At 33.3% G+C, this 14,587-nt stretch overlaps 2 protein-coding genes and 1 pseudogene across 2 annotated transcripts; all 3 read left to right on the forward strand.

Moving 5' to 3' along the window:
- Nucleotides 1–738: 738 nt before the first annotated feature.
- Nucleotides 739–3,619, forward strand: LOC120157493 (E3 ubiquitin-protein ligase DIS1-like). The gene is made up of 4 exons (XM_039168600.1): nucleotides 739–933; nucleotides 1,996–2,227; nucleotides 2,549–2,935; nucleotides 3,109–3,619. Exons 2-4 carry the CDS (start codon nucleotides 2,021–2,023, stop codon nucleotides 3,427–3,429), a joined length of 915 nt encoding a protein of 304 aa, XP_039024531.1. The 5' UTR covers nucleotides 739–933; nucleotides 1,996–2,020; the 3' UTR covers nucleotides 3,430–3,619.
- A 633-nt stretch (nucleotides 3,620–4,252) lies between these two features.
- On the forward strand, nucleotides 4,253–8,290 carry LOC120157543. The gene is made up of 5 exons (XM_039168647.1): nucleotides 4,253–4,590; nucleotides 5,039–5,100; nucleotides 6,406–6,496; nucleotides 6,883–6,979; nucleotides 7,060–8,290. Exons 1-5 carry the CDS (start codon nucleotides 4,391–4,393, stop codon nucleotides 7,468–7,470), a joined length of 861 nt encoding a protein of 286 aa, XP_039024578.1. The 5' UTR covers nucleotides 4,253–4,390; the 3' UTR covers nucleotides 7,471–8,290.
- A 1,396-nt stretch (nucleotides 8,291–9,686) lies between these two features.
- LOC120157538 lies at nucleotides 9,687–12,509 on the forward strand (annotated as a pseudogene).
- The last annotated feature ends 2,078 nt before the right edge of the window (nucleotides 12,510–14,587 follow it).

Raw genomic sequence — 14,587 nt, forward strand, 5'->3', positions numbered from 1 at the left:
CGGGGGATTGTCGTAGGGTTTGTGTATGGATTGTGTGTTGTTAGTTTTTGTGTTTGTTGATACTTACCACCTCAAGGTACACTCTTTTTCCTTCATTTAATATTAGGGAGGTTTTTTAATGAGGTCCTCGAGGTAATCTATATTAATACAAAGTACCCTTTTTTTAAAAAAAATAACCAAACACAAAATACAACATTCCCAATAATCCTATTCCCTGATAATCTTTTATTCTCACTGGTAATCTTATATTCCGTTAATCAAACACACCCTGAGAGTTATCTTTGAACGATATTACCTTATATTTACTACAAATTAATAAGAAAAAAGTGAAAAAAGGAAGAAAAAAAAGGAAAAACACAACAGATTAACAACAACATTTGACAACAATAGTCATTTTAAAAATAAATTAAAATTTTAATAATTGTATTGCAAATTTGAAACGTTTAAAGATGAAAATATAATATCTTAAAAGTTAAACGAGTATTTATATAATATTTCTTAAAGCATTAATAATAATTAATGTAATTTGTTTTTTAGTTACAATCTTAACAATGACATGGTTTTGAATTTAAAAATTTCAATTCTATCTATTTTAAAATCAACAGGTAAATGTTAAACTAAAATCAAATTGAATTAAAAAAATTTAATTCAGAATCACACGTCTCTGTGCGTTGAAAATTTCCTTTAGAAAATCCAAAAAGAAAAAAGAAAAACAGACAATTTGGAACACTATTTCCTTTTTGTATCTTTCGAGAATCTCTCGATCCATTTTCCAAGCACCCACCGCGCTCCCTCCGTCTCTTTAATTTCAAATTCTCCATTTATGTCTTTATTTATTACAACATAAACGCCCCTAACAATTTCTTCCAAACTTCTCCTTCATTTTGGGCGGCTTTCTTTTTATTCAAATGGGTTTCCGAGTTTGATCTGAAGGTGGGGTTCTCTTCTTCTTCTTCTTTGTGTGTGTTTTGGTATCTGGATTTTTTTATTTCGTTGGTTTTAAAATTTCCTCTTTTGGAATACCGTAGATCTGTTCGATTCTTTAAGTTTTTTTTTTTTTAATGTTTACTGATGTAGTAAATCGCAAGAAAGATTGTCCATTATTTCACCTATATTGCTCCAACTTGTAATTTTCACAATTGTGAATTTTTGTTATGTATTTATGAAAAGGGGGTTTATTTTTTTTTTAAATTAAGGTGGAATGCACACCGGTTGGTGAAAATTAAGAGAAAAAAGTGAAGGTAAGGGTTTAAAAGGTGGGGGTAAAAATATTTTTTTATGACAATTTTTTATTCGTTCTTTTTGTTGTTATTGTGAACTAGTTTTGTGTGATGTGCATTGATGAACCCTAGTTATTATTATTGAATGATAAATGGACTGATTTGATTCAAATAATCATATCTTGATTAATTATATTCGAGTCATTGATTCTTAAATGACATTTTAAATGTTGATATTAATGTTTGATTCAAATAATCAAATGTTGATTATTAATTGTATTCATGTTGCCGATTCTTTAATGAATTGTTAAAAAGGTAAATACCAGTGGTTCTTTGTGTTTTGGTTATCCTGCATGTCGTTTAGGACAAAACATTGTATGAATTGGTTACCACGAAGAATTATCATTTACAATTTGGTTTGATACTAATAATCAAATATTGATTGATTTCTTTCATGTTGCTGACTCATAAAAGACTTCTTAAAAAGCAGATGTCTATGTTGACCTTTATGTTAGTTATCCTTCATGTCGGTTTAATAGATGGGATTGTTCGAAATGGTTACTTCGAATGATTGAATACTAGTTCCATCTAAAATTTGACATCATTATGCTTCTAAGCAAGTACAATGCTCTTTACCCGTTGCTTGTAAATAGTGAATATTGTTTTGTGAGGGTTTTTGATGATTCATGGAACAATAAGGTGATCATAGAATTTGATTCATATAAAACATTTTATAGTAAGCGAAATGTCAACTCATTTTTGTTTATATTTTCAGTCTAGACCGTGCCTTGATATTCATCATGTCATCTGTGAATGCATTTTTTGACGACTTGCAAAGCAAGCCCAAGGTTGTTGATCCTCCACAAAATGAAGACATCGTGGATTGTGAATCTCTTAATGAAGCTAATCAAGCTACTGTTAAACCGAATGTGACTGTGTCCAGCAATGTTCGTGAGCTGTTGGAGTGCCCTGTTTGCTTAAATGCAATGTACCCTCCAATTCATCAGGTTTTTCATATGAATCCTTATAATCGGTGATTACAATGATATTGCTTCCTCGCAAATTCTATAATTTGTTTCTGGTGGAATCCTAGGACTCCAAATACAGGAATGTTGGAAAATTTTGAACATACTGGGTCTGACACGTAGCGTCTAAGTTAACATAACTATAATGTATACTTAACAGGCCATGGAATGAAATTCCTTTGTCATTGTGTTCTTTATTGGCTTGTGAATCTGCTATATATATTGTAATTTGTTGCATCTCTTATATAGTAAACATTAACATGAACATTATAAATTAATTGCTAATTTTCTTTCTTTATGTAGTGCTCAAATGGACACACATTGTGTTCTGGTTGCAAGCCAAGGGTGCACAACCGGTGTCCTACGTGCAGGAATGAACTTGGTGATATTAGGTGTCTTGCGTTGGAGAAGGTTGCTGCATCTCTTGAGCTTCCCTGTAAATACCAGAGTTTTGGGTGCACAGGCATCTATCCGTATTACGGCAAGCTAAAACACGAGTCCCAGTGCTCCTATAGACCATACAGCTGCCCCTATGCTGGGTCAGAATGCACAATCATTGGTGACGTTCCACATCTTGTGGCCCACTTGAAAGATGATCACAAAGTTGACATGCACAATGGCTGCACTTTCAACCATCGTTATGTCAAATCAAATCCGCATGAGGTTGAGAATGCTACATGGATGCTAACGGTATTATTGCTTTATGCTTGCTTCGCTTTTCTGTGTCATATTTGGTTCCTCTCTAACCTCTAGAAGAGGAATTATTCTACCGTCAATGATATTCAATAAAGTTAACGTTGTTGTTTTAGATTTTAGTTTAAAGATTGTCACTGATAGTTGGATTTCTTATTCTCAAATTTTAGGTTTTCGGTTGCTTTGGTCAATACTTTTGCCTGCATTTTGAAGCCTTCCAACTCGGGATCTCTCCTGTGTACATAGCATTCTTGCGGTTTATGGGCGACGATAATGAAGCAAAAAATTATAGCTACAGCCTGGAAGTGGGTGGAAATGGAAGGAAGATGATTTGGCAAGGGGTGCCAAGAAGCATAAGAGACAGTCATCGAAAGGTCCGTGACAGTTTCGACGGTCTGGTCATCCAACGCAACATGGCTTTGTTCTTCTCAGGGGGAGACCGGAAAGAATTGAAGCTTAGAGTGACGGGAAGGATATGGAAAGAGCAGTGACGGTAACATTTTTTGGTCCCCGTAATCTCCGTTGATTCTGCTTTGTTGTGAAGGCACGTAAGAAGTAGATTGTTTGATTCGGGTAGTTTTACAAGATCTTCTGCGCATGCATCTGTTTCGGATTGTAGGAGACAAACTCTCTTTGCTTGGGCATGTATGAGGTTCATGAATGGGAAGACGTAGCTTTTTTAGTTTCGTGTCTACAAATCTAGCATCTACCGAATCATATGTTTGTGTTGTACCATATCTGATATTGTCGGTTAAAAAGAAAGTCAACTAAATCAATCATAAAAACAAAAATCGTTGATCTGCGGATAATTAATTATCTGGGATAATTAATATATACTTATATTAACACGTACAGATATAAGTGGTGACCAAGTACGTTGATAGTTCTAATCTTATTTTATTGTCATCACACGTTCATTAATAAAAGCACTATTATAAAATCATATAAAATATTATTTTAAAAACATATTACAAGAATTATAATTATAATTATAAAGAGAGTATTACAAGAAGGTGAAAGGTTCTACGAAATTGAAAGATAGGAGATTTATATTATTATACGCTAAAATCATATAAAATATCATTTTTAAAATCAGTTTTATTTTACAGAAAATACTTATTAGCACATTGATATTAATTCAATCTCACTAGTGATCCTATTTAACCACTGAAAAAATCTTTTGCGGGAAATGAAATGAATCATTCTGCCCGTAAATATTTAACAAATTTGGTTTTATGAAATGCAAATTTTGGGCTTTCCTGACCAAATCTCTCGAGGCTCAGTCCATATTAACAAAAGTTTAAAATCCCTAATTTCCCTTTCTGCGAAATCAAAATTTCATCCCCAAATCCCACTCTCCGAAGATTTAATTCCAGAGAGGTCACGTGCTATCACATCCAACTCGCCGAGGAAGAATCAGAGAGAGTAGGAGCGAAAGTCACGTGCCTAAAAATGGCGGCCTCATCGCCGGCCGTAACAAAAAGCATCAGCGAAACAACCGCCATTTCTACCGAGTCGACGCCGAAAGCTACAGCTGCTGCGGCGGTGCCTCTTCCTCCTCCGCCGTTTCAGCGTATGGATACTCCGCCTAAGACACAGCGGGGTCTTAATAAGCCCAAATGTATTCAGTGTGGCAATGTTGCCCGCTCCAGGTAAACGATATTCTCTTTTTCTCTCTTTTTTTTGTTGATAAAAACGTGTGATTATTTTGGTTTGTATTTTAATCTAGTTGGAATTTGGTAATTAACCCATAAAAGAACATAGGAAAAATATCATTCATTGAAACAGCAAGATCAAAGTAGTTAGTGCGGTATCCAAGTTGTGCCGCTTTTGCTTCAGTGCTGGTGTGTTTCAGTGTACTGTTTTTGGTATCTTATAAATCTTGGTAAAACTTGTAAGCTCCACAATTGAGTCTATATAGTTGATACCTGTCTACTGAATCTTATGTAAGTAACTTATAAGTTGACATAATTACTTGAATTGGCTGTTTGATTATTTATTATTATTACTATTTTTTGAGGAGTTTAAAACAATCCAGTGATAGTGTCTTAATAAAAATCACCCACCAAATCATTCTTGTTTCTTGAATTATGTGTGCAGGTGTCCGTTTCGTTCATGCAAGAGTTGTTGCTCAAAAGCACAAAATCCATGCCATATACATGGTAAGAACGAATCAATCAAGAAAACTTGAGAAACTAGTTTGTTTTTCTATTGTCAAATTGGTTGTTTTGATAACAAGATGATATCTGGTTTTGTGGTTACTTATAAAAATGAAGAGGTTGGAGTTTTAGGGTTAGTGCATACTGGATCTAAAGTAAAAATCATGTTGAAGATGGTTAGAAGGGATGCTATCTTGAAACACAGTATAAAGATATGAGGATTCTTCTTGCTAGTATTATACTATGTCATTGGACTTGTGTTTGAGAGTGGTGTACGTTTCCTACACGGGTATGTTCAAAATCTTGAACTTTTTTCATGTATTTAGAGGGTCCTTGAAGGGTCATATCTGCATGCCTATGTCTGCAAATGTTTGGATATGTTTTAGAAATGAGTACTGCAAATTGAATAAGGTCATATACCTTGAACCACATTTTTTGGGAACTTTGCAGTTGCAGATGGAAACTTTCTGTATAACTGGTATCTTAGTTCACAAGATTTAACATTTTAATTTTGTTGGAATGGCCATATATTCTATTGAAGGCTAGCACTGTGTTGGGCTTAGGTTTAGATTTATTTGTAAAAGCATGGTCATATAGTTTTCCCCTTTTACTTAATAGCGAAGGGGAATTCTTTGATGACGTTATAAGTTGTTCTCTAAAACATGAAACTGCAAGTACCATTTAGATGATATTGTTGTGACATTGAGACGATTTGTGACCTTACATCCTCAGAAAACTCTAAAGCAATGTACTTGGTGAATCAATCCTGTAGCGTTTTCCACGAAAGTGAATTCTCTCACATTCTTAAAGATATTGGAGCTTGGCTAAATTCTTATCTTGGAGAGGTTATCAAATAGTTGTGTGAAGTCATTGGTTTAATGCTTATTATATCCTTTTCATTTGAAAGCCATTGTCTTTTATGTGCAATACACACCACAAGTGCTTGTATTGAGTGAAAACATAATAGGTTTTGATTAGGTTGCAAGTATTTGTATTGTTCTCTGAAATTCTAACTAGGCGACAAAGTAAGAACACTCTGAAATCTGCTGCCACTGTTAGACGCAAGCTTTAAACTAGGACTGTAGAATTCATTGTAGATGTTTGTTTTATTGTTGGTAGAGCACTTCTGTTTCTGATTGAGCTAAAAGTAGTGTAGCCCGTTGGTGGTCTGGAAATTCAGAGAGTTTATGTTCTTTTAGAGGGGGAGAAACTAAGAGTTCGTTCCAAGACTTCAGCGAATATATGTATTGTCAAGGAATGAAACAATGAGCATCAGAAGTAACTATCTGATCTATATTGCAATTTCAGTTCTAAAGTCAAATTCAGCTTTTCCAGAGAAGACACAGACTTCAAGCACTCCATCACCAGACCAGAAGTCAACTCAGGCTTCTTCTCAAGTGTAAGTTGCAAAAATCTGTTACTCAGAGTAAGCATCTTCATATTTGATTTGGGCGTAGATGTTGATCTGTGTGTAGCTGTCAGAACTGAGAATGGGACAAAATCTGAGAAGCATATTTCTCTATAAGCAGTGTCACTTTTCATGTGAAATTGGTACTTTGGAGAGGAGCATAGTTGCCAAACTTTGTTAGGCATGCATGCTGTTTCTCACTTGTTTTTGGGTTTTCCTAAAATCTTCTAGGCCGCAGACTGTTTTGTTCCACTTTTTTAATTGCTGATTTCATCAGTGTCTGAACGAGTTCAGTGCTATCTTTCTGAGATTTGAATTGATCTTTGAATTTGTTGGTTGACCTGTGGTTGATTCTTTTCATGTTGAATGTTATTCAGGACTTCCTTAAGGGTTCCCTCTTATCGTCAACTTTCCAATGCTTTTGCACAGTTTGACAATCTGCAGGTTCGCACAAAGAAACACGTGACCAGAAAGGTGTGGTATAGTTTTGAACAGATACTCTTGTTCAACTTTGATATATCACTTTATAAGCCTTATCCCTTGTGCAATTTCAGGATGCTATTGCCTTGAATGAGTGGAGGTTTTCCAAGTTAAAGGAATTCAAGGACAGAAATATTGAAATCGAAAACAATGCTTTTGACCGGTACATGCAGAATATTAGTTTACTTGAGGAAGTCTTTTCTACAGAAGGGTCTGAACCTAGCTCCACTTCACAGGAAGGTGAGACTTCGGTGGTGACTTCAGGCATGAAGTTGACACTAAGATCGAATCCTGTGAGAACTAACAATGTCAGAAAGAGGATACAGCAAATTGTTGATCAGGGAATAAAAAAGCTTCAGAAAAGTGAACCTAATGATGGTTCTACTGATCCAGACGACCAAAATAAACTCGATAATATGTTGAACAAGGAAAAATCCTTGTGGGTTGAGAGGTCTTCAATGTTAAGCGATATTGTCGACACTTGAACAAAGCTCGAAATGAAGAGGATATAAAATCTTGTCTAGAGATGAAAGCGCAACTTTACAATCAAAGCACAATGTCTACTCCAATAGAAATTAAAGATCTTGAAGCATTGAATGAGCAGGGTCCAAAGAACAATGCAACTCCAGGACAGGTAGTTAATTATCCAAGGCGAAAATTGATTACACCGATTGAAATTGATGAAGAAGCTCTCAACAAAGTTGATGCACATTTCTCTTCCCTGGAGCAGATTGAAGACTTGTAACTGTAAGCAGTATTATTCTCTCAAAGACAGATTAGTCTTAGGTTTACCCGTTGAGTTATGATTCATGGTGATGGTCTGAATTTTCCTCCCATCTTTAGGCTTAGTAACAATGACTTAAATTTAGCTTAGTTATTTCAGATAACCATTCTAGAAAGTGACATTTAGTAGGTCTAGAGTATTAATTCCATCGTCTATAATTTTTTTTCTTTTATTCTCAAAATTTCCACCCCTCTTAGGCTTAGTAATAGTGGTGTAAACTAGCTCTGTTGGCTCATGTCACCATTGTAAAAATTGGCATTTAGTCAATCTGGCCAAGTTAGTTAGTTCATGTAGTCACTTCAGAAGATTGCATTCGTATATGCGGAGTTTGAATTTCGACATATATAGTTAAGGGGGAAAGAAACAGATTGTGGATTGCGACTTCTTCCGTATACGAGAACGTGGGTCGAGTTTATTGTTGTAATTTTAGGCACTCTTCGCGTAGCAAGCAAGCTTAGTGTTGTTGATATTGGATTTATTTTTATGTGATCAATGTGAATGTAACATAGAAGTTTATTTTACCTTTCATTCCTTATTGTTCATCTTTATGCTATTATTTCGGAATTTTGTTCTTTGGCCAGATTTTGGAGGTTGGATACGAATACGTAACAGCAAAAAAATATATCATGACATGAATATCTAAGAGTTTATATAATAGAGTTTATATCATGACATGAATATGGGGAGTATTATTAATTTATAAAATAATTTAAATATATGATAATGATATATCACAAATACAGGGATATATACGAAGAAAAGCAGTAAATTCTATGTTAGTTGTAGTATTTATTGATGAATAAAGTAAGAGTTGATGTGAAAAAAAGTCACTAACTGATGAAGTTTAAATGAGATCCAAGCTGGCGAATATTTAAAAATAAATATAATTAGAAAATTTTATTATTAAATTGATTATAAGTTAAGAATTACAACATAATAGTATTATATACAAAAATTATGAATTAGAGTATGATATAATAATGTATTTTTGGTTACCTTATTTATTTTTTTGAAAGTTGATTTTTTAAATAAATATTAATGATAAATTTATTATTATAGTTTAATTCTAAAGAAAGACAAAAGGTTTTAGGTTAGAGTTGTAGAGTAAGAATATTTCTAATAAAATAAATATTATATTTACTTCAAGAGATTAATAAGAAGTAAATTAATAATTTTATAGTTTAATGGTCATCGGCAATGACGAATTTTTTTTATTGGATTTAATGGTCAAATTAAAATTTTATATAAAGTTTAAAGATCACATTGATATTTTTGTTTAAATTTAAGATTAAATTAAAAAATAATCACTTTTAACAACATGTAAAATAACAAGGGTTAGAAATTCAATGACTAAAATGTAATAAATCGATAATATAAATGATAAAAATATTTTATTCGAAAATATATGATAAAAAAGTGAACAAAATTGAAATAAAAAGTATTATTCTTGCAGTTTACCCAAGAAAGAAAATAAAATACAAATGCGCGTCGAAGTACGAGATTCTCTAGCGTTTATGGCACACTGATAACCATTAACTAGCTCCAGAATTTGTGGGGTCTGGAGGCTATTATTCTTCACATTCTATTATTAAAAATTAATAAATTTTAATAAAATTGTCGAGAGAGAAAAACAAAAACAAGTTCTCACTTCTCACAACTTTTAATTGTTGGATAATTCGGTTGTTGCTCATACTAATTCCTATGATTCTTTGATTTGTATTTTTCACATAAAAACAATATTTTTTGTTTGTTTGTTCTTCTTTTCCAGCTTTGCTTAAAAGTTAAAACGCCAGAGCAAGAAACATTGTAATCTGTTTTCCTTTTCCCAACAATGTACAACAACATTTTAAATTCTTCTTCTTTATGTACATGTTTGATTTTCTTCAGAATCTTTTCACTGTTCAACAATATATTCGACGCATAAGAAAATTCGATCTAAGGTTCATTCTTCGTTCCACGATCTCGTTTTGAATTGAAAACCCAGAATATTTAGAATGTAAGAATTGTTTCCTGAATTCAAATTATTTGTTTTTTGGGTTCCTTTATTTATCTAATGGGTGTTTATGTAATTTTCAATTCAGATTAAGGATCTGCTAATTGGACGTATTCAGGTATCACACAGTGATTAATGATTAGGTTCTTCAATTTGGAAGTTGGAGATGTCAACGCAGTATGAAAAATCTGACTCCAAACCTCCTCCTGGTAATGTTTCATTTTATACAAAGGAACTAAAGATGAAAAGGCTGTCATAAATGTTTATGGCATACACAAGAAGGATATGAAAGCGATGAAAATATTGCTCTGACATTTTGGATTGCAGGCAATAACTCTTGATGGAATGACTGCATGCAATTGTTTTTTGTGATGAAGAATATATCATTTTTGAAGTTAAACAATGATGTTATGAGGGAAACTAATGTTACTTGGGCTTGGGGGTCAGTGTTACTTTTTCAAGTTTTTTTTTCGATGTTCGAATATGCATTGAAGAGTTAGACTGCAACATAGTTTCCCAAATTTAGCAGGATGGTTGCATGTTTCTGATAACATAAATGTTTATCTAAGAATATAGGTTTGGTTGATTTGATTATGTTGGACTTGTAGGATCAGGGTCTTGCTTGTATGATCTCTTATATTCAGAAACACCATGTTGGGATCGACCAGGTGATGCAGAGACTATTACTTCTTGGTTTCTCAGAAAAGAACGGAAACCCTCTGGTATTAGTCGAATCTCAAGTATCGTTATCCCATCTAACTTGTTACAACTATGTTATTCGGATTTGAGTATGACATGGATGCTTTGAACTAAATTCATTTTTAACTTGCATTATTATTCATTAACCAGGTGCACAAGCAAGGCTTGAGAGGATGTTGGAAGAGTTTGGGAATAGTGTTTGTGCAGATTGTGGATCCCCGGATCCTAAATGGGTGTAAGTTATCTCATGCTTTTGACTTGGACTGTTTTCTTTTCTCTATTTGCTTGTTTCTGGGTTATGTTATTCGGATTTGAATATGGGTTTAACATGGGTATATTCAAGCCTCAAGGATAACATTTGCCCCTTTTCGTCAGTTTTTCCTTTTTCTTTTTGGTGCTTAATGGGTATATGTTAAATTAGCATTGCCTTTTGTTTTACTATTTGTTTCTTCTTCTTCTTCTTCTTCTGCATATTAGATCTTTAAGTCTTGGAGTTTTTATTTGTATCAAATGCTCTGGTGTTCATAGAAGCCTTGGAACGCATATATCAAAGGTATGCTTTTTATATTGCTCTAAGTATCAAGTCCGAGCAAGATAACAGCTGGTTTTCTAATTTGAGAAGCAACTGTGCTAGGTTTTATTAGTAAAGCTAGATAATGGACGGATGTCCAAGTTTATTCTCTGGTAAATTTGGGTGGCAATAACGTACTAAACAATAAGTATGAAGCTTTCCTTCCTGATAGCCTTAGTAAACCCAGACCGGATTCCTCCATTGAAGAACGCTCTGATTTCATTAGGTAATGCCAACTTAAAGTTTTGTTTTTTTGTTCTCTTTTTGATCCGTTTTTCTCAGTATCCTATTTCTTGTATGCTCAGGAGGAAGTATGAGATGCAGCAATTCTTGGAAGGCAATGAACAATCGAACTGCCTCCACCAGCCGCATCATCGAACTTATTCGTCGACATTACGGAATACTTCAAACAATCATTTTAGTAATAAAAAACATAGAGAGAAACCAAGCAAACATAGAATCGGTCAAAAATTTAGAAATAGCCGGGTAAGAAAAGATACTGATCAGCTGAAGAGCAAGAAGAGCAACTCTTTGGTAATTATCTTTTACTCATTCTTGTATTGCTTTGAAAGTATTTGTAACATCGTGTGTTACTGAATGCTATTTTGTTTTTGTTTTAATTCACTGTTTATAGGCAGGTATGGTTGAATTCGTTGGGCTGATTAGAGTGAATGTGGTTAAAGGCACCAATCTAGCAGCCCGGGACATGCTCTCTAGCGATCCCTACGTCATTCTTGCATTGGGTCAACAAGTATGCTTCTTTCTCTACATGTTATTTTAATTTCATTTTTCTTCAACTATTTATATCTGATATTTAAACACAAATCTGAATGGTACTATATGTTGAACTGAAATGAAGAAATCTGCTGAAGGATGTTATTGTAGTGATCTAATTTCCTCGTAGTTTTCTTTTTTTTCTTCTTTTTTCGCAGTCGTTAAAGACTCGAGTCATAAGGAACAACCTAAATCCGATCTGGAACAAAAGCTTAATGTTGTCGATTCCAGAAAACATTTCTCCTTTGAAAGTGGTGAGTTTTTTATTCTTCGACAGTTAAAGGAAGATGTGAATTTTGTTGCCTGGAAGTAGCATGGAAGCTTAAACTCACTCTACCTTGTTTTATACATTGCAGCTTGTGTATGATAAAGATACATTCAAGGCCGATGATTTTATGGGGGATGCCGAGATCGACATTCAGCCTCTCGTTGTGGCGGCGAAAGCCTACGAAAAGTCGGAGATTAATTAATCAATGCATCTTGGAAAATCGGTGGCAAGCAAAGAGAACCACCTGGTGAACGATGGTACCATTACCTTAACGGATGGGAGAGGTAAACAAGAGATCTCTCTTAGGCTACAAAATGTTGAGAGAGGAACGTCGGAGATTGAACTCGAATGCGCCCCGCTAACGCAGTAGTGGTAGTAAATATCCATGTAATATATGAATGTTTTCTATAGTATTTGGACTCGAGCAGCTGAATTTGTAGGATGAATGTTCATTGTCAATAAACAAAATAAAATTCTAAACAGATATTATACTGTAATTATCTCAAATAAAATTATTTAAAAAATTGACGTAATCATCGAAAATCTTAACTAATTCCCAACTTCAAACATGCTCTACATCAGCACCACCTACAAAACTTGGATTATTTTTTCTAACGCTGTAACTCTTTCTTATAGGCAGAGTCCATGGAAATATCTCTTTCATCGACCTAAATCCTAAATCCTCTAATCATTTCTTTTAAAAAAATCTTTGCAGCTGAATTTATCACTTAAAAAATAATAGAATTTTGAACAAAGTTTTTAAAATTATTATGATTTTGAAAAAAAAACGTCATTTAGTAGGTTATATATTTTATGCTTCGAAATTTAGTTTTTTTTTAAATAATTATATCTTTGTGCTTTAAAATATTTGTTTTGGGTTAAGTTTTTATAAATTTCAATTTTTTTTATAATTTGTTCACCTCTGTGAGAGTTGGTTAAAACATGATGGTGGCTAGGGATGGATCTAGGCAGGGTGGGTGAGGTAATCGTCCCCTAAAAATTTAAAATTATCAATATATTTTAGATTTTATTTATGTATTTTCTATTGAAAATTTATTTTCGTCCCCTAGAACTTTATAAGTTCAAGTACATCCCTTTGAAATTTTATAAGTTTAAATTCGTCTCCCAACATAAAATCCTGTACCTGTCCTTAGTGATGACTATCGTTCGAGGTCAGTAGGTTTGTGTACCCGGGTATGGGACAACAACCGTTTTGGTAAGGGTGACCTGAATCGTTGCTGCTTTACTTATGTATTAGATTAAATGTGTGGGATTAGTATCTCCTTCTTGTGCACTCTTGTCATTGATATGTACATTCTTTTTCTTTCATTTAAGTTTAGGGAGGCTTTTTTAACAAGCTCACATCTATATCTTATTTTGTGCGACCCTTTTATAACATACAAAATATACCCTTTACAAAAAGAAAGATTTTATAAATTCCAGTTTCTTTTTATAATTTGTTATGGATTTCTATAGAGTGTTTGTGAAGATAAATTGTTAGTGAATATATCCAATTTGTTTATATGCTCTAATAATAGATTCTTAGTTTATAGTAGAATTTTATAAGTTCAAATACATCCCTTTGAAATTTTATAAGTTTAAGTTCGTCTCCCAACATAAAATCCTGTACATATCCTTAGTGATGACTATCATTCGAGGTCAGTAGGTTTGTGTACCCGGGTATGGGACAACAACCGTTTTGGTAAGGGTGACCTGAATCGTTGCTGCTTTACTTGTGTATTAGATTAAATGTGTGGGATTAGTATCTCCTTCTTGTGCACTCTTGTCATTGATATGTACATTCTTTTTCTATCATTTAAGTTTAGGGAGGCTTTTTTAACAAGCTCACATCTATATCTTATTTTGTGCGACCCTTTTATAACATACAAAATATACCCTTTACAAAAAGAAAGATTTTATAAATTCCAGTTTCTTTTTATAATTTGTTATGGATTTCTATAGAGTGTTTGTGAAGATAAATTGTTAGTGAATATATCCAATTTGTTTATATGCTCTAATAATAGATTCTTAGTTTATAGTAGAATTTTATAAGTTCAAATACATCCCTTTGAAATTTTATAAGTTTAAGTTCGTCTCCCAACATAAAATCCTGTACATATCCTTAGTGATGACTATCATTCGAGGTCAGTAGGTTTGTGTACCCGGGTATGGGACAACAACCGTTTTGGTAAGGGTGACCTGAATCGTTGCTGCTTTACTTGTGTATTAGATTAAATGTGTGGGATTAGTATCTCCTTCTTGTGCACTCTTGTCATTGATATGTACATTCTTTTTCTATCATTTAAGTTTAGGGAGGCTTTTTTAACAAGCTCACATCTATATCTTATTTTGTGCGTGTCACCCTTTTATAACATACAAAATATACCCTTTACAAAAGGAAAGATTTTATAAATTCCAGTTTCTTTTTATAATTTGTTATGGATTTCTATAGAATGTTTGTGAAGATAAATTGTTAGTGAATATATCCAATTTGTTTATATGCTCTAATAATA

The sequence above is a fragment of the Hibiscus syriacus genome, unplaced genomic scaffold (genome assembly GCF_006381635.1).
Source record: "Hibiscus syriacus cultivar Baekdansim isolate YM2019G1 unplaced genomic scaffold, ASM638163v2 tig00111273_pilon, whole genome shotgun sequence".
Taxonomy (NCBI): domain Eukaryota; kingdom Viridiplantae; phylum Streptophyta; class Magnoliopsida; order Malvales; family Malvaceae; genus Hibiscus; species Hibiscus syriacus.